This window comes from Callospermophilus lateralis, chromosome 1, assembly GCF_048772815.1.
Source record: "Callospermophilus lateralis isolate mCalLat2 chromosome 1, mCalLat2.hap1, whole genome shotgun sequence".
NCBI classification, from domain to species: domain Eukaryota; kingdom Metazoa; phylum Chordata; class Mammalia; order Rodentia; family Sciuridae; genus Callospermophilus; species Callospermophilus lateralis.
The window spans coordinates 201,600,832-201,619,989 of NC_135305.1; the positions used below are offsets into that span (position 1 = coordinate 201,600,832).

Sequence of the window (19,158 nt, forward strand, 5' to 3'; positions counted from 1 at the left end):
TGATATTGATTGTTTCTTATACATCAGTCTCTCACAGGGGATGGGTTCCTTCCAGATTGGAGTTCTCTTGCTCCAGGGAAGCTCATCCATACTAGCTGAATAGGCACTGAGGGACCAGTAACAGGTATGGAGGGCTGAGTCCTGGACTGGAGGTAAGGTAGGAACCTGCATATTCTGCCATAGCACAGTATGTGCAAATTCTTGCTCAAGCTTGTGAGGAGCAAACCTAGTTGTTAACACCACTTTCTATGGAAGAGGATCCAGAAAACCTACCTTATCCCACCTCTGGGTCTTTGCAAGTTCTTTTCTCTGTGTCTAGTGTGCTTTCCCCTCTGCTTTTCACTAGCTGGCTCTTTGTATTCAGATCTGAAATAAGATGTTTTTCCTTAGGAAGGTCTGCATTGGCCACTCGCTTTAAGGAAATTCCTGGTCATCATCACATCACCATGTATTAAGACTGTTTCCCCAGAGTGGGAAGGCAGCACAGTCAGGCACATCACTCTGTTTCTGATCTGATTTTTCTTGCCTGTCCATCTCCTCATTCTCTTTTTTTTTTTTTTTTAAAGAGAGAGAGAGAGACAGAGAGGGAGAGAGAGAGAATTTTAATATTTATTTATTTTTTAGTTCTCGGCGGACACAACATCTTTGTTTGTATGTGGTGCTGAGGATCGAACCCGGGCCGCAGGCATGCCAGGAGAGCACGCTACCGCTTGAGCCACATCCCCAGCCCATCTCCTCATTCTCAAAAGTTGGTTTCCTGAGAGGAGGACCCTATTGGACCTTGCTTCTGTGTTCCTACTACCTAGAACAGACCTGGCATACGGAAGATGCTCAGTGCTTTTTGAAAGAGTGAAAAGTGTCCTTCACCAAATCCCAGTTTTCCAGGTCAGAATCTCAGCACCCCTTTCCCTACTGCTTGGCACACTGCACTTGGCATGAATAGGCAGTGGCCCAGCCAACTTGGGCATGGGAATTCTCCTGATGTGAGGTCTTCCTATCTCCCTATACCTGGTGAGGTGACAGGGCTGCTCTCCCATTTTGGAGCAGGATTGTAGGACCCCTCCCCTGTGCCCAGATGATGTCCAAGAACATCTAGGAGGGGAGGCCAGAGGTAGAGGGGGCAAATGTGTGTGTTGGGGGCAAGAACAAAGGAGAGGGTAGAGCCTTCAATGCAGCTGCTATTAGAAAAACTGGACATCTGGAGGTTGGGGCTGTTTTTCCCTTAGTGTGAACACAGACTCTTGAACAGATGCACACAGACACCCACTGAGTGGAGAATCAAGCTTTGGTTTATTCAGACTGAATCTTTCCCATTTGGGATGAAGAGGGGAAGTGGGCAGGAGGGGGCAGAGAAAGACAGTACATTTGGCTCCTAAGGGCCCTGTTGATTGGGAACTCTTTTCACATGACCTTTGGGTCACCAGGATGACCAGATGAATGATGAAAGTGGTGAAGGAGGGACTGGAGGCCAGGTCCTTTTGGGTCTCTCAGACCAATTCCTAACAGAGACCAATGCTGTGACCAGTTAGGTTTTCTCCAAGGATTAAGGAGCAGAAGGCTAAGAACATTCAGAATCCTAATAAAAAAAATAAAGGCTGGGGATTCCAACTCTGTAGACAATGACGTGCAGATGACCACAGGTCAAAGCTTGGGGCAGGCCTGTGTGAGCAGCATGTGTACATGCTACATCTTCTACAAGTGGGAGTGGCAGTCCTCACCCCGGGCCTCTGTTACTTAGTGGGCCTCTTTTTAACCTTTCCCTCCTTTTTTTTTTTTTTTTTTCAGGAACTGAGCATATTGATGGAACTGACAAAAGAGAAACAGTCCTCAACACTCCTTAGAGATGCTCTTTCTTCTTGGTCCTCATCCTATATGTGCAGGAGGGAGGGACCCATCTTAATCCTGGGGCCCTGGAAGGAGGCACCCCAGTGATGGGTGAGAGGTGAAGGTGCTCAGTGAGCAGCTGGCTAGGAGTGGCCGTAGGGCACCCACGCCATCTCAGCTTCTTCTAGGCCACTGTTGAACCCAGCTGGGCTGTGCAGGAACTGCCTCAGCAAGGGGGAGGCATGGGCCCCCAGGTGGGGACAGCTGAGCGGGTCTGCCTGCTCAGTGACTACAGTGGAGGATGCAAGGACTGTGTTCCCAAACTGGTCTACCTCCTCATACTGTTCCGTCACGGTTCTTGTGGCTCCATAGCACTGGGAACCGCCCGGCACAGTCTGCAACTCCAGGACACTCTTTTGCCGCTCTGTGGGCAGGGGGTGCTCTGAGGTGGGCGTAGGCTTGGGCTGCTCAGAGCACTGTGTGACCACTTCCTTTTTCCTAGCCAGGTCCTGGGCACTTTCCTGGTGAAGTTGGGTCTGTCCTATGTCATGAGCCAAGTGTATGCTTTTCCCTGAGACGTCATGGCTGCCTTTAGGGCTGGAAGCCTCTGGAAGCTTCCGTGTAGCTGACTGGATGGAGATGAAGGTTGGGGAGGAGGGTGAATCTCTGCTGAAAGGTAAGACTCGAGGGAGGCCTGAATCTTCTCTCAATGTCTCCAGCCTCCTGGTAGGAGAAGCAGCTGAAGCAACCTGACCTCTGGCCTCTGTGTGATTTGTGATATTGGCTTGACCCTGGTCCTCAGTATGGCATTCAACCTTGGCTTGGCTCTTGACTTCAACTGGATCTTTGACCTCCTGGTCTAAGTAACTGGGCCTGGCTCTATTACTGGCTAAGACACTGACCTTTTGGGTACTGGGATCTTTGTGGGGTCCTTGGGAATGGTTCCTGGTGTTCACCTCTGGCTGCAGGCTAGACATAGAGCTGAGGGCCTTGTGTACAGCTTCTTCAATGTCCAGCAGCCTGGCCAGGGTCTGTTCCTTCAGGCGGGCAACCTCTGTGCTGACCCGTGTCAGTTCCCCAAAGGCCTGCTCCACCGAGACCTCTGGTTTGCAGGGAGCAGTAGGGGCTTGAGAGGCAGCCTCTCCAAGCTGGGGCACAGCCTCAAAGAGCCTCTTCAGGGCACGCACATCCACGCTGCCTGCTGCTTCCTTCTCCAGGGCTTGCACCTGGCTCAGGAGGCCCTGGAGCTCTTGCTGGCTTCCCTGCAGAATCTGAGGGTTCTCAGGGGCTCCTTGCTTGGAACATTCCATGGGCTGCTCTCCAGGGGGACTGGAGTCCTGCTGCGGTGAGGTGCGGTCATTATTGAGAGCATTGAACTTATGGGGCTCAGGGCTCTGGACATTGCTGCCAGCAGCATGATCCTTGGTGGGTCTGGAGGCCACAGTGCCGAGGCTGTGTTGGGGGTCAGGATGGCTCTGTCCACTGGAGCATACAACCAGAGGCAGGCAGCCCTGGTCTGAGGTGGTGGGAATTTTGGCCTGCTGAGGAATGGCTGCTTCTGTCTCACCTGGTTTGTAGTTTTGCTGTCCCGTCTGCAAGGAAAAGTTGGGAGAGAGAGCTGAAGGCTTGGGCAGCCTCTGAGGAGGGTGGGTCTGGGCTAGGTGTGCAGGTTTGGGGGGCACTGGGGGTTTCTTCCTTGGAGGTATGTTGGGCTCCCGTTTGGGGGCCTTTGTCTGTGACCCCCCAGAGGTTCTCTGGCCAGCAGGGCTGCTGTGGATGTGAAGGGAGTCCTGCAAGGGCTTGGAGGTCTGTAGAGTGGAGTCTTCATCATGGCGGGCTTGGGCTGAGAAGTCAGGTCCCGTCACAGCAGCTGGGAGAGTAGGAGGAGGAGGAACAGAGGCATTATGGGAGTGCAGGTTGGCACCTGCAGCAGGGACCCCAGAGGGCAGAGTGTTGTGGGCTAAAGGGGCAGTCTTTAGGGTGGTCTCTGCAGCTTGGAGGCCCCCTGAGCAGACTTGGAGTTTCCCAGGAGATTCCCAGGTTCTCTGTGTGTGGCTTCCAGGCTCCTTCTGCCCTGGCCCAGGACTCTGTCCTAGGCCTCCCTGGAGTGGGCTGGGAGCTTGGGCTGAGAGGACAGTCTCCCTGTCCCTTGGTTGGGGTTCCTTCTCAGAAGGCTGGACACCCCTGGGTGGTTCAAAAGTCCTCACAGGGTGAGCAGTGTAGACGCCATCCTGAATCGTCACCCACCCCTCAGGCAGCCCTCCAGGTAGTGCTTTCTCTTCCCCACTGACCTTTCTGGGAGTTGTCGGGTTCCTGGAGTCACCTCTGGCCACAGGCCTGCTGTTGCTCTGGGTGGCCCCAGTGGCAGTGGCTGGTGCTTTCAGGAGACCATCTTGGACGGGTGCGGAGGTGGCTGCAGGGGCGGAGGCCTGTTTGTGCTTGTTCAGAACTTGCTGGTGCAGACTCTGGGCCTCCGCTGTTGCCATCCGCAAACTCTGCATGGCTGCCTGTAGGTCTGGGGTCCCAGGCCCTGGTGGGGTAGCCATGGCTCCTCCTGACTTTCCCATGACTGCCATTCCTTTCTGCCCAGTGTGATGGCTGCCTTCTTGCTTCTTTGCATCCTGCAATGGGGTTGGGGTTACAGTTTCCCCAGCCAGAGGGATTGCCTTTCCAATGGCCTGAGGCAGGTAGGGGGTGGCTCCTGCGCCTCTGGGATGCCCCACCCCCATGCTGGGGTCCAGTGGAGGAACAAGAATGATGTTCTCAGTTGGGGGAAGCTTCTGGGCCCCCTCGCTGGCTGACACTGGACTTGGTTCAGCCGGTGGCTCCCACCGAAGGTCGTGCAGGCCACTCAGGTCTCCTTTGTCTATGCAGCTGGCCAGCAACTGCACACTTTTCCTTTCGGGGGCCCTGCTGGGTAGCTGGGGCTGTAGGGAGTAGGCCGTCAGAGAGACTAGGCCCTGCTCTGTCTCCTGCATCACCAGCCCAGTCCTTGTCACAGAGGCCCCAAGGCTACAAGCCAGCAGTTGCTGGAGCTCGGGATCCAGGTCTTCAATATTCCCACCATTGCCAGGAGCTGGCAGCCTCAGTGGCTGGAGTCGAAGCTGGCCAGTTGGGTCCTGCTGTACCAACAGTCCTTGCTGGTCAATGTCTGGCCGGCGCAACACTTGGCGGACAATCCTGGGAAGCTCGCCAGACACCAGCTCCTCCTTTCGTATGTGAGGATGACCCTGCCCTGGGCTGGGGAGCATGTACTTAGCAAGGCAGAGGTCCCCTGGCCCTCGGGTCTCCATGAGGATGCCCCCATGGTGCAGGATGCCAGGTGTGGCATGCAGCGTCCTCAGGGTCAACTCGGCTGCAGTCTCTTGCTTCTCTAGCATCCCATTTTCTGAGGGTCTCCCGGGCTGCTCCTCCTGGAGGTTGCCCCCTCGGATGCTCTCAGCTGCCAGGGAGCCCATGGGGCAATTCTCGAAGAGCCAGGTGAACTTGTGTACAGAACCTTCAGCGATAGTTCCCGGGGTTATCTTGACCCCCTGATCTTCTCTCTTGCCTGACTCCAGGGCCTGGAAAACCTCCTTCTGACGAGACACCTGCCCCGAAGGGATCTCTACCCGGCTGCAGTATCGCACAGGTCCTCTTCCACAGGGTCGGCCTGCAGAGGCTTGTAGAGGTTCAGTCTCAAAGACATGTCCATCTGTCTGTCTTTCCCCAGCCTGGACCTGACTGACCTGCAGGTGCTGCTCCCTGGAGCCCTCTGCCTGGTCCAGCGGTGGAGGCTTGAACATCCAGGTGCAGGACCGGGCCTCAGCCTTGGTTGTGGGATCTGTGACCTCTGACCCCTGCCTCTCTGCCAGCTCACTCATTGGGCATGTCTCAAACAACCACCGGATGGTCTGCACATCGCCCTTTGTGGGGGTCTCAGACTTGGGGCCTTCTTGATTCTTTCTCTCCTCTTCCAGTCGTTCTTGCTGTTCCCGCTGGTGGATCATCTCCAGGGGCTGGGTCTCAAAAAGCCACCGAGCAGTGCCAACGTCCCCAGCCACCACTTCCTGCCGAGTGATGCCCCGTACCACATCAACTGTACTGGGGCTTCGACCCAGCTGATCTAGGGGCTGTGTCTCAAACATCCATCGGTAGCCCTTCACATCACCTCCAACCACCTGCTCTCTGCTGACAGAGGTCAGGGCATGGAGATGACCCTTGCTGTCCTGCATGGCATATACTGGGGATCCTGCACCCTGGGACTGTCTAGCAGAATCAGTTGTTTCTGATCTGTTTGCACCATCTGGGACCAAAGGCTCACCCTGTCCAATACTATCCAGGGGAAGGGTCTCAAAAAGGTTTTTGAAGGTCTTCACATCCCCCTTCACCCCATCTCTCTGGGGCACACCCTGAGACAGAGACAGTGCTGAGGAGCCACCATTGGGTAGATGCTCACACATGAGTCCTTCACCCTCCTGGTGGCCCACCCGCTGCAGGTGACCCACTTGGACGTTGTCTCTGAGAGTGTCCAGAGGTTTTGTCTCAAATAGCCACAGGGTGGAGCGAACATCACCAGGGACCACCTCTTCCTTAGGTGGAGCCTCTGCTCCAGCCTCCTCTTCCCCCTTCAGAGTATCCAGGGCTCGTGTCTCAAACAGATGCCGCTGCTGCTGAACATCTGGGCCAGGAGGAATAAGGTCTGGGGATGGCTGGAAGTCCTTCTCATCCACCAAGATCTCCCGGATGGCATCCAGGGGCTGCGTCTCAAAGATCCAACGTGTTGCACTGACATCGGGCCGGGCCCCCTCCTCTAGGGAGATCCCCCGGATCACCCGCACCTGGCTGGGGTCTTGGTTGAAGGCATCCAGAGGTCGTGTCTCAAAGAGCCAGCGGGCAGACCTCACTGCGTTGCTTTGGATCTCTTCTCGACATGCAGCCTTGACCTCATGGATGGCACCTTCTGCATCCTGGATAGCACACAGTGGCTCTGTCTGGAACAGCTTCACGGTTTTCTTCACATCGCCCTTCAGCTCCTGGATCTCTGAGCGCAGCTCCAAGGGGCTCTGCTCTTGGATGGAGGGGCGGGAGCCCAGGCGGTCCAGCGGCCGCGTCTCAAAGAGCATCTTAGTACCCTTCACATCTCCACTGGCTGCAGGTTCCCTCACAGTAGGCTCTCTTGTCTCCTCTTGGCCCCCCAGCTCATCTAGTGGCTTGGTCTCAAACAGCCACCGGGCTGCACGAACATCACCTCCTGATGGCCGGGGTCCTGCTGGCTCCCGCTCTGTGCTGTTGGCAAAGGATCCTTCCTCAAACTTTCGGGAAGTGGCCTGGACGTCTCCGCCTGGCACAGGCTCTTTGGCAGCTGGCTTCTCATGATCGCCAATGGCATCCAGCCGCCAGTTCTCAAAGATCCAGCGCATGCACTGGACATCACCCTCCGTGGGCTCCTCAGAGCCCAGGACCTCAGCCAGGTCCTCAGCCACAGCCTCGGCCAAGTTTTTGCGGAGCTCAGGGTGGATGTGCCTATAGAGGCGTCGGAGTTCGCCAGCTTGCCGCTGCTGGTGGAACTTAGAGAAGGACTCCTTGGGTGGCGGTGGTGGCAGATCCTCCAGGACTGGGGGTGGAGGGAGGGATAGGTCCTCTGTAGTCGCCATTGGGATGGTTGGTGTGGGGGCCGCCTGCGTCTGGGCGTTGGCCATTCTTCTGAGGAGAAGGGGCAGAGATGAAGATGTGGTTGGGGGATTCACTTGGGGTGGGGTCCAGTTGCTGGGACAAAGGACAGGGAGGAAGGCCCAGGGGCTGAGTAGCTCTGGGTGACATTTACTTAGAGACTCTCTCCCTCTCTATGTCATCCTGGCACAGGGTTCACTTTGGCTGGTGTGTGAAAAGTCATGAACTTAGGACATTTGGACTCATCCATCAAGGTTGGTCCCTGATTCCCTGACTTGCTAGGGGGACTGAGGGTCTTTCCTTTGGCCCCACAAGGGATGCCCACCCACATCTCCAGTGGAAAAACTGGATGTGCCCATCCTTGCCTTCCTTTGTCCAAATCAGTTTTTTCTTTCTTTCTTTCTTTTTTTTTTTTCTGCTAGACTTTTAAGTGAGTGACCTGGGGTAATCTTGACTGAGGAGTCTCAAGAGGTAGGTCCCTAAATGGGTGACTGATTTCTCATTGAGAGGAAATTCGTACAAACAACACCAGAGGGCGTGCTGAGCACTTTGATTAGAACCTGCCCAACCTTTACCTCTGGGGTCTCAATTCCAAACTTTCTCAGGTCCAGGGAGATGAAGCCCAACCCTTTATAATTAAAATGAGGAAACTGGGGCCCAGAGTCAGATCTTGGCAAACAAGTGGCAGGCAGTGCCGGCATGAGGTCCCTAGACCCTATTTAGGGCCTGATTCCCAAGAAATAAGAGGGTAGGGGATGTGAAGCTTTCTTATCGGCCATAGAACCCCCTCTATCCCTCAGCAGGCTCCTCAGGAGAATATGAAGGTGACATCTCCAGGGAGGGACGCCTGTGGATCAGGGTCCTTTCTGCAGAAACAGCCTGCCCCGTGCTCATGGAGACCCCTCCCCAATCATGTGTAAGCAAGCACAGCTTCAGGTCTGCTGGGGTGCAGGGTCTCAGGTTAAGATCAACCCCTGAAGGCCCTCAACCCACTCCGGCCCCAAAGCTGGCTCCTTTTCTCCCTCCCTCTTCATGTCAATCAACTTCTATCAAGGTGTGACCTTTCTCCACTCTATCCCCGCCTCTCAAGCCCTTCTGGTCTGTCTCATGTATGTCTTATCTGTCTCGTGACAGGTGTTATGACAGTCCCCAGAGGCCAGTAGGCCAAGAATGAGAAGCATGTACCCCCGACTGCTGCCTCTGATCCACTACTGTGCTCCACACTTGGTACTAAATATAGCTGAGGTCCTGGCCTTGGCATAGGAGCCCTGTGCTCTGAGGGACGTTTGGGCTCCACCACTGGGGATCCTGGGTGCCTGTGGCCCACGTCATCTCCTGCACTACCCGTGGTTCCTAGAGGACCCTGCCTCCTGCCTTCTGAGTTGGGGCCAGGACTCTGGTCTGCAGGCCAACCAGGTGCTAGAGCCTAGAGAGGGGCCTGGGCTGTGGGTAGGTACAAGGACACTGGCAGCAGGTAGGAGATAGGACTTCTTCCTATGGCTACCTCAGAAGGAGGAGCTGGAAAACGGAGACCTGCTTGCCCCACCTCACCCACACCTGGCCTTTTCACCAAAGGCATGAGAGCCCTAGGGAGTATAAGGTCTGAAACCTGTGGCGTGAGTCTCATCAATCCTCTGCATGGCTTCCTTCCGTCTCTGAGCTCTGATAAGGATTTCCTGCCAAAACCAAATTCATGCCTGTCCCCACCTCTGCTCTAGCCTGTCACCACCAGATGTCAGATGAGCAGATGTCATCTACAGGCCACCAACTCTACCCCACCCCCACTCCCAGGAATCTCCAGAATCCCTGCTAGGGTCGCAGGCTGATAGCACAGAGTCCAGGGATGTCAGAGCTAATCCTCAGAGGTCATTGAATCTAACCTCTAATGAAGAAGTTCAAAGGGGGAAAATTGAGGCTCAAAGAGGGGAAAGGAGCTGTCCAGGGAAGCTCACCAAGGCAGTGGCAAAGTCTGAAACAGATTTCCTGACTCTGGGCTTGCCCACCTCCACCCCTGTCTGGCCTGAGCTTGGGAGGGCAGAATTCAGAACTGTGACCAGGCTTAGGGAAGAGTGAGCCCCAAGAACTGTCCCAGAGCTTGGGCTCCTGGGGCTGGGTCAGCCTCTCGGGATGACTCACCTCTGTCTCCATCTCATCCTTGGCCCATACTGGCCTGCTCTATACCTTTGGGCAGACTCAGATTTGGTCTCCTTGCCCCAACGCCTACCATCTTCTGGCCTGAGGACTTTCCCACAAGTCAAGATGATGGCCTGGGTTACAGGCATCCCGCCCGGGTTCAAGGACATTATATGTGGGGAGCTGAACTCAGGCCAGCCCTAGGGAGATATCACTGGTACCAGATATGCCAAGACTTTTCACCCACAACAGCTGGGCATGGGGTCCATCCTAGACTACATTTCTGGCCTAATTTATTGTTCCTACTCTGCCCGGCTCCTTCTCAGCTCTCTTTTGTCACTTTTTTCCTCCAGATTTTGGGACTTCCTGGGGCTTCCCTGAGAGGAATCCTTGAAACCTGAGGAACTCCATACCTGTATTTTAAAAACCAAAATTCCAGGCCTGTGGATATGACTCAGTTGGTAGAGAGCTTGGCTCACATGCACAAGGCCCTGGGTTCAATCCCCAGCACCACACACACACAAAATCCAGGCCATCTCCTGGAAGCCTTTCTGAATTGCACCACGCAAAAGCCTGTCCCCTTGGCCAGCCTAGGCCTGTGGCAGCCCCTCTGAGCTCTCCTGTGGGACTCCTACAAACTCATGTTACCTTCTTTATGGGTTCTTTATCTCAGAAACTCTTCCACTCACCAACACCTGTTCTTACCATTCAACCTCCCTCTCTCCTGGGTTCCACCCCAATACACACATTCCACAGGGTGCAGAGGGCCCCAGAAGGGAGATTACTTACTGAGGGTCCGGCTTCACTGGTGGGGTGTTTGGGGTCTGTAGCAGGTGGCTTGGCTGGTGGGGTGTTTGGGTCTGTAGCAGGTGTGGCCTAAGCGTCTGTCGTCCTGCTGGAGATTCTCGGGTGGGGTTGGTTTTGTTCTGTGGCTTGGTCAGCTACCTTCTCACTGCCTGTCTCTGGGTCTCTGTTCTCTGCCAGCCCCAGCAGCTGCCTTTATTTTGCTGGTTAGGGGGTGGGCCGGAGAGGGGGCGGGGAGGGAGGCTATGTTCAGACTATTAAGTGGTGCCGCTATTTTTAGGGCTTGTGGAAGTCACTCTGCCATCCCAGGGAATCAGTTACATGTCTTTGGGGTTGGGGAGGGGCAACAGAGGGAAATGGGGAGAGCTCCATTCATCTAAAGTCCGCTCGGAGAATTGGGGACAGTCAGTGACTCAACTGTGGTGTGGGATGGGGGTGTCCAGACTATTTTGAAGGAATGATTAAGGAGGAGCATTTGACACTGGGGTGGCCCTGCTCCTTCATCCTCTGAGCCTCCTGTCTCTGTGCCGGACTGGCCTCTGACTCTTGTGTGTACCACCATGCCAGGAGACTGGAGGCTCCCCATGGGCAGGGCCGGGCTTCTCTGTCCCCAGCAGGAACACCTCTGAGAATAAGGCCCAGCTCTTTTTCTCCTGGGTTCCCCAAAGCTTTCCCCCTCTCTTATCCATTCCTCCTCATGCCCCGCAGCCTTGACTGAAGCAGATTGGGGGAACCGTCTGAATGACCAGGCCTCAGCTCTTTGCTAGGCCTGATTTTTCAAATAATCCCACGGAAGAGTTCTGTGGTCTCCATACCCCATCATCCGGGTCCTTGTCTACTTCGGAACTCTTCCCTCTGACTCAGGGCCCAGACCTCCCGGGAATGGAGGGGAGGGGAGGGGAGGGGAGGGGAGGCGTGTGGGAGCTGACTGTGGGGTTATTTCTGACCCTGGAGTCATCAGCTTCCCAGTCTCAGACAGGATGGGGGTGGGGAGAATCACACCTGCCTCCTCTTGGCTGCCTGGAGCCCCAGGGACCTGGCAGCCTTCAGGATCCTGCACAGGGGCCAGTGTGGAGGGACATCAAGGTATTATCCACAGCAAATAGGAAAGAGGGTTTTGTCTCAGGTGGGAGGCTTGGCCGGCTCCTTGTCTAAGGGTGTGCTGGTCTGGTGTGTTTTGTTACCTTGCAGACGTGGTCTTCCTTCTGACGACCCAAATGCCCTCTGGGGCCAGTGGGTGACGCCAGATATTGCTCACTTTTTCCATGGAGTCAACATTAGTCATGCACCGTCCGCCTGGGGGGTGGTAGTGGGGGCATCTGGAACCCCTTCTCTCTTCCCCTGTTCTTTTCTATCCCTCCACCTGCCAGGCTCCTGTCTCTCCCAGGGCATAGGGGAATGCTATATGCCCTTCTTTCAGGCCAGGAAAGGAGGGGGGTCCTAGGAGGAGCCTTCTCCCTGAAGACAGTGAAAGTGCCTGTCTTCTAGGGTAATTTTGAGAACTTGAAGAGAATTAACATATGAAAGTAGTTTTTTTTTTTTTTTTTTTTTTTTTGTCTGTTTGTTTTGGTACTGAGAATTGAACCCAGGGGTTCTTTGACACTGAGCTATACCCCCACAGCTCTTTACATTTTTTACTTTTGAGTTAGAGTCTCTCTAAGGTGCTAAGGGTCTCACTAAAGTCATTGAGGCTGCCCTTCAAACTCACTGATCCTCCTGTCTCAGCCTCCCAAGTCACTGGGATTACAGATATGCACCATGGTGGTCTGCATGCGAAGGGTTTTGACAGTGCTCAGCACATAGCTAAGTGCACCCAAGTGCTGAGAAGTGCCTGCTTTTATATACATGAGGAAAGAAAAGCACCCAGGGAAGCTCCTTTTATAGTCTCTTCAAGGGTGATAAGTCATGGGAGAAATTCCTTAGGCTTCAATATTAAGAAAGAGGCTTTTCCTGGACATCTAGTTTGTTTTTTTTCCGAATACAGCTGTGCTGTTCCATGCAGTCACCATTAGTCCTGTGGAGCTATTGACATTTAAATATATTAAAATGAAATAAAATAAAATAGGGGCTGGGGTTGTGGCTCAGTGGTAGAGTATTGCTGGCATATGACCCTGGTTTTGATCCCCAGAACCACACACACACCACACCATACCATACACACACACAGAAAAAAAAAAAAAAGAAAAATTTGGTTCTTCTACAGTAGCCTTATTTTAGGTGTTCTGTTGAGACTTGTGACTAGAAAGTGCCATATTGGACAGTACGGCAGATTTCTATCATTGGGTAGTGCTCTTACACACACTAAACATTTTATAACATGTGATATTTCCCTCTTTGGCTTAGCTGCTAGGAAGCTCCAAGCCAATTTTTTAGGCTTCTCCGAGAAAGGAGAATTTGTAGCTTACATCCTAGATAATGAGGGTGATCAGCTCTCCCAGTTGTCTGTCTCTGAGGAGTTTCCCATGACAAGGGGATTTCACTTTTAAAACTGGGGAAAGTATCTGGACAGGCGGTGCACACCTTCATTCCCAGCTATGTAACAGGCTGAGGCAGGAGAATTGGAAGTTTGAGGCCAGCCCAAGGACCTTAGCAAGACCTTGTCTAAAGAAAAAGACAAAAAAAAAAAAAAAAAAAAAAAAAAAAAAAAAGAAAGGAAAAAAAAAAGAAAGAAAGAAAAGAAAAAGAAAGAAAAAACAGCTCAAGTGAAGTAGTAAAGCCTCACTTGAGTCTGTAAATCAGGCACAGGCCAGGTCACCCATGAGCCCTGGCTGGCTGTGTTTGCTTGGGATTCCTCAGGCCTGCTCTCCATTCATCATCTTTAAGGCAGAGATAAATTGTATCTCTTCTGGAGCCCTCTCAAATCATTTTGGGGATGAGGCTGGGAATACATACATGCACTGAGGCTGGGTGACTATGCGGATTACACCATCTTTGTCCAAAGGCAGAGAGGTGCGGGGAAGGGAAGTTGTTTTCAGGCTATTACAGTCTGTCTTCTGGAGCCTACTGTTTCTCAGTCTCCAAGGTCCTTTTCCTGCCAGTCCTTCCCTCCAAGGAGGATCTGTGGAGGACTGGGCAGAAGTTCATACTGGAGGCTCCCTCCAATCTAAGGAAGAGCCCAGAGTGAATAGCTGGCAGTTGATTCAGGAATGATCCGGAGCCAGACTGCTTGGGTTTGAATTGTACACGTGACACTTAGGAACTGTGTGACTTTGGCAAGTTTCTTATTCCTAAATAAAAAAATAAATAAATAAGTAAAAAGTGTGTGTGTGTGTGTGTGGTGTAGTTATAAGTATAGATACACAGTATGCATTTAGAACAGTGTTTGGCACACAGTGAACTCATTAAATGAATAAGGTAAGTTTTTTCCCTGGACCTTAGCCACCTGTGGCCTCTCCAGGTCTCAGATGCTATGTCCTCTTGGTCCAAAGACGAGTGCCCTTCAAGGCACTGGCTGGCCAGGCCAAGTGGGTTCTGTTCTAGGCCTTTAGGGGATGGTTCTGCTCAGCCTCTTGGTATCAGAGAATCATCTGAATCCAGAGAAGGGATTTTCTGCTCTGGATTCAGCTGTAAGGGTGGGCATATTTGAGATGAGTGTCCAGCCTCCTGCGTGGGGAACTTTGTGACTACTTCATGAGAGGCAGCTTTTGAGAGTAGGATATGATGTCAGAGGCCTGGGATCAAATTGCCAGTCTGTCTCTTACTATTTATTTGACCTCTGAATGTCTTTCAACTCTCTGCACATTCATGCTTTCCTGTGTGATCTTCCAAGAGCAGAATCTGAGACAAGCATTTGAATGCAAGTGATTTAACTGGAAGGGGATCCCGGGTTGAGGGAGTAGAGGAGTGAGTAATGGGAAGGAGGAGCATCATTACCTCTAAGCAACTGGGGCTTCATATCCTAATTTCCTTTACAGATAGTTCACTGTTAGTATGGGGAAGCACAGTGGATTTTTTTTTTTTTTTTTTTTTTTGACATGGGTTTGAAGCCATAGGGAGCTTTAGAAACACAGTGGATTACACACACACACACACACACACACACACACAGACACACAGAGTAATTTACACTTGATTTTTTAAAGGTTGATTTTGTATCCTGCAATTTTACAGAATCATTTATTAATTTTAACAGCCTTCTTTTTAAAATGGAGACGTATAAGTTTTCTATATAGAAGAAATCACATCATCAGCAAACAGGGACAATTTAACTTCTTTTTAAAAAAATATTTATTTATTTATTTATTTTTAGTTATTGGTGGACACAACATCTTTGTGGTGCTCAGGATCGAACCCGGGCCGCACGCATGCCAGGCGAACACACTATCACTTGAGCCACATCCCCAGCCCACAATTTAACTTCTTTTCTTGCCTAATTGCTCTGGCTAGGACTTCCATTGCTAAATCTGTTCAACACAGAAGTGTTGAGAGTGGGCATCTTTGCCTTGTTCCTGATTTTAGAGGAAGCTTTCATTTAAAAAAAAAAAACCATTGATTATGATGTTAGCTGGGAACTTTTCATAAATGTTGGTGTATTTTCCTTCTAATATATTTATGTATTTTTCTTCTATTCTAAGTCTGCTGAGAAATTTTATCATGAAAAGTGTTGATTTTTTCCCCTTTTTTTCTTCCTTCCTTCCTTTCTTTTTTTGTACTGGGGATCGAGCCACATTCCCAGGCCTTTTAATTTTTTTGTTTTGAGATAGCTTCTCACTAAGTTTCTTAGAGCCTTGCCGAGTTGCTGAGGTTGGCATTAAACTTGCAATCTTTCTGTCTCAGCCTCCCTAGTTGCTGGGATTACAGGTGTGCACCACCATGTCCGGCTAAAAGGGTGTTGAATTTTGTCAAGTGTCTCTTCTGCGTCTATTCAGATGATCGTATGATTTTGTCCTTTATCTTATTAATGTAGTGTATCACACTAATTGATTTTTTATATGCAGAGCCATCCATGCATCCCAATGATAAACTTCATGGACCTGGAGTTTAATCTTACTGGAGACCCTCTGAGAGGTAATGCAGAGCAAGCTTCACCTGGGGTGAAGAACGTGGGGCATTTGCCCAACAATCCTTACACTCCCATTGGTTGGGTGTCGTTACTGGAAGCACTAACTCAACACCCCCCACACTCTTGAGGATGCAAGTTTTTGAGGTAGGAAGCTCTCAGTATGTATTCTGTTCACCCAAACTACAGCAGACCCTGAGAAGGAGTGAGATGATATCATAGGGTTGGACACAGGTGGCATCTGCTGTAGGTCCCTCCATCTGTGAGATTAGGGTAACGATAATAGTCCTGCACCACTGAGTTGCTTTGAAGATTTAGATCAGTGTTGTACAATAGAAAAAGAACATGAACCATATAAACGAGAGCCCAATAATTTGCATGAGAGCCACAATAAGTCATTTAAAATCTTCTAGTAGCTATATCTAAAATAGTTAAAAAAAAGGTGAAATGAATTTTAATAATATTGTTTTGACCCTGAATTTGTCAGCTTTCTATCACTAAAACAAAATGCTTGACTTAAATAACTTATAAAGAGAAAAGGTTTATTGTGGCTCATAGCTTTGAAGACTTCAGTTCATGATCTATTGACCCCGTTGTTTTGGGTGCATCATGGTGGAAGTGCACAGCAGAGCAAGTTCAATTGTAACATGAGTCAGGAGGAAAAGATGAAAGAAGGGGCTTACAAAACTCTTTGGGGGCATGTCCCCAATGACCTACAGACTTCCCCTTAGTCCCCACCTCTGAAATGTTCCAGCACCTTTCAATTGCACTGCCTTGGGGACCAAGCCTTTAACATATGGGCCTTCAGGAAACATTTACGATCCAAACCATAGCAGACCTAAATTTCCAAAATATTATTTGTCTATGACTCAGTGTTGAAATGATTAACGGGATATTTTGAACTGAATCTTCAAAATTTCCAGTGAATATTTTACATTTACAACATGCATCTCATACCAGACACTGATTTTTCACCAGTAACATTTGATCTGTATTTAACTTCAATAAAACTCACAGTTGAAAAAGTAGATACCCACATTGCCCAATCCTACTTAAAAGTTCTTCAATAATGGATCTGAGTGTCCGTTTTTAAAAAATTGAGTGAACTAAAGCTAAATGAAACTAAGAAAGCAGTTCTGGCATTTTCCACCCTGGTCATGTTGCAAGTGCTCAGTAGCCAGCTATGGCTTCACTGGAAAGTCCAGATGTAGAGGGACCGATTTCAGAAAGGCATGTGGGGCAGGTGGGCAGCTCTTGGTGGCTGTGACTGTGACTCTGCTCATCAACAGAGGACGAAGGGTGCTGGGCCAGGTGCTGGCCTGGAGTCAGGGGTCCTTGTCCCTCATCCTAGCTCAGCCCTGACAACTCTCCTCTCTGTGCTTGATTGTCCCCATTTATGAAATGTGTAAGGTAACAATCAATGACATTTAAAGGCCTCTCCAGGTTCTCAAATCTAAGTGACAGGGAGAGATGAGTCCAAATGTTTGTTTTATAGTAGGGAAAAAAAAAAAAAAAAGGACTGTCAAGAAAGGAAAGCGATTTGGCCGTGGTCCACAGCTAAAGGGAAGGTGAAGGTGTTAACATGGGATTGACTTTTCTTGGCCTCTGAACACTTTCCCCAGATCTGCTGATTTTCAAATCTCTCAGCCCCAGTGCTCTGAGCTCCTAGAATGTATATTTGATCTCTCGAAATCTTCACAGAAGCCTTGTGAGAAAGGTACTTGCGTGTGCCTTTTGCAGGTGGGGAAACAAAGGCTTGGAGAAGTTAGGTTGAAGGGTTCCAAGTGACATGGTGGGTGAGAGACGGTGCTAGGGCTGGAACTCAGGTTTCCTTGCCCCTAGGTCAGGATCAGGGTTCTAATTCTAGCTCCTGGGATACCTTGTGAGGAGGGATGTGATGGGGATGAGACGGACCTGGGTTGGTCTCAGGACCTTGTTATCATGACAGTGTTTCAGTTCTGCCCAGGTGGGAGCAAGAGAAAACTGGGAGTTGGCTGTCCTTGGTCCTCAAGGTTGGAGGTTTGATGACAGCCCTGTAGTACCCAGTCTAGGGCTCCAGAGCACTTGTGGCTAAGAAGGTGACCTTGATCAGTTCCAGGGTTGGGGGCCATGGCTTTGATCTTGTTAGCCTCCCCTGCTCCCCTGCCTACTGGGAACCAGGCCCTGTGCTAGATGATTCCCAGGACACCCCAGTTCATCAGTGTGAGTCACTATGGAGCTCATAGTCCAGTAGGAAACTGACCCAGTGGGGACAAAGGTACCAGCTTGGTGTTGGAGGCGCCAGTGTTGGAGACAAACTGGGAGCATCTAGGGTATTTTTTTTTCTTTTCCTTTTTTATTTTTTACTTTGTTTTAATTGGTTATACATGACAGTATAACTATATACTTTGATGTATCAGACATAGATGGGATATAATTTCTTATTTTTCTGAGTGTACATATTGTAGAATCACATTGGTCATACAGTCCCATACATACGTACAGTAATAATGTCTGTTTCATTCTACTATTTTTCTCATCCCCACATACCCTGCCTTCCCCTCCTTTCACTTCCCTCTACCTAATCTAAGGGAACATTATTATTATTTTTTTTGCATTACAATTCTTAATTCACATAAATACCATGCTTTTTGTATTTCTGTTTGTATATAAAATATGTTGACATCCAATTCAAGTCTTCACACATGTACTTTGTATAATGACGACCATCACATTTCATCCTTGTTACTCCCCTGCCCCCTCCCTTTCCCTCCCACCCCTCTTCCCTATCTTGAATTCATCTATTCCTCCCATGTTCTCCCTCCGTATCCCACTATGAGTCAACCTCCCTATATCAGAGAAAACATTTGGTATTTGTTTTTTTTGGGATTGGCTGACTTCACTTAGCATTATCTTCTCCAACACCATCCATTTACCTGCAAATGCCATGGTTTTGTTCTTTTTTAATGCTGAGTAAAATTCTGTTGTGTATTATATGCCACATTTTTTTTTTTTTTATTCATCCACTGAAGGACATCTAGGTTGGCTCCACGGTTTAGCTACTGTGAATTGTGTTGCTATAAACATTGATGTGGCTGTGTCCCTGTAGTATGCTGTTTTTTTAAAGTACTTTGGGTTTGGTCCAAGGAGAGCATCTAGGGTGTTTTTATGTAATAGGTATCCTATGAACTGAACTTCCTACATGAAATATTTAATGGGAAGTATTGGGACTGAATAGTTTTTCTAAAAAATTTATATGCCAAAGGCCCAGTCCCTCAGAATGTGAGTATATTTGGAGATGGAACCTTTAAATGGTAACTAAGGTCAAATGAAGACCAAAGGGTGGGATCCAAAGCTGATAGGACTGGTGTCCTTATGAGAAGAGGGAGTACACCAGGGACGTGAGTGTGCAGAGGAAAGGCCACATGAGGATCCAGCAAAATAGTGGCTGGGTGCAAGCCAGGAACAGAAGTCTCACTCGAAACCAACCCTGCCCACACCTTGGTCTTGGACTTCCAGCCTGCAGCACTGGGAGAATAGAAAGCTTTCTAGTCTATGGTACTTTTTTCTTGGCAGCCTTGGAAGATGAGTTCATTGGGGAACAGCATTTAGATGGAAGGAAGGGTCCATGTATAGACAAGGAAGTGGGAAAATCTCACTGAGTGCAAGGCAGACAGAGGGATGTCGAGATAGAGCCCCAGAGGTCTGGGTCAAGTCTTGTTCATTTCCACTCTCTCAGCACTGGGCAGTATAGATTAGGTGTGGAG

At 50.2% G+C, this 19,158-nt stretch overlaps 1 protein-coding gene across 3 annotated transcripts; it reads right to left on the reverse strand.

Moving 5' to 3' along the window:
* Positions 1 to 1,332: 1,332 nt before the first annotated feature.
* Xirp1 (xin actin binding repeat containing 1) lies at positions 1,333 to 10,568 on the reverse strand. 3 transcript variants are annotated; one of them, XM_076843870.2, is made up of 3 exons: positions 10,399 to 10,568; positions 4,116 to 7,506; positions 1,333 to 3,416 (listed from the first exon to the last, which is right to left on the reverse strand). In XM_076843870.2, the coding sequence occupies exons 2-3, from the start codon at positions 7,503 to 7,505 to the stop codon at positions 1,968 to 1,970; spliced, it is 4,839 nt and encodes a 1,612-aa protein (XP_076699985.2). In that variant the 5' UTR covers position 7,506; positions 10,399 to 10,568; the 3' UTR covers positions 1,333 to 1,967. The 3 variants fall into 3 exon arrangements, with proteins under 3 accessions (XP_076699985.2, XP_076699974.2, XP_076699991.2); XM_076843859.2 differs by having other exon boundaries at positions 4,116 to 7,509; XM_076843876.2 differs by lacking the exon at positions 1,333 to 3,416 and adding an exon at positions 3,621 to 3,694 and having other exon boundaries at positions 4,116 to 7,509.
* Between the last annotated feature and the right edge of the window lie 8,590 nt (positions 10,569 to 19,158).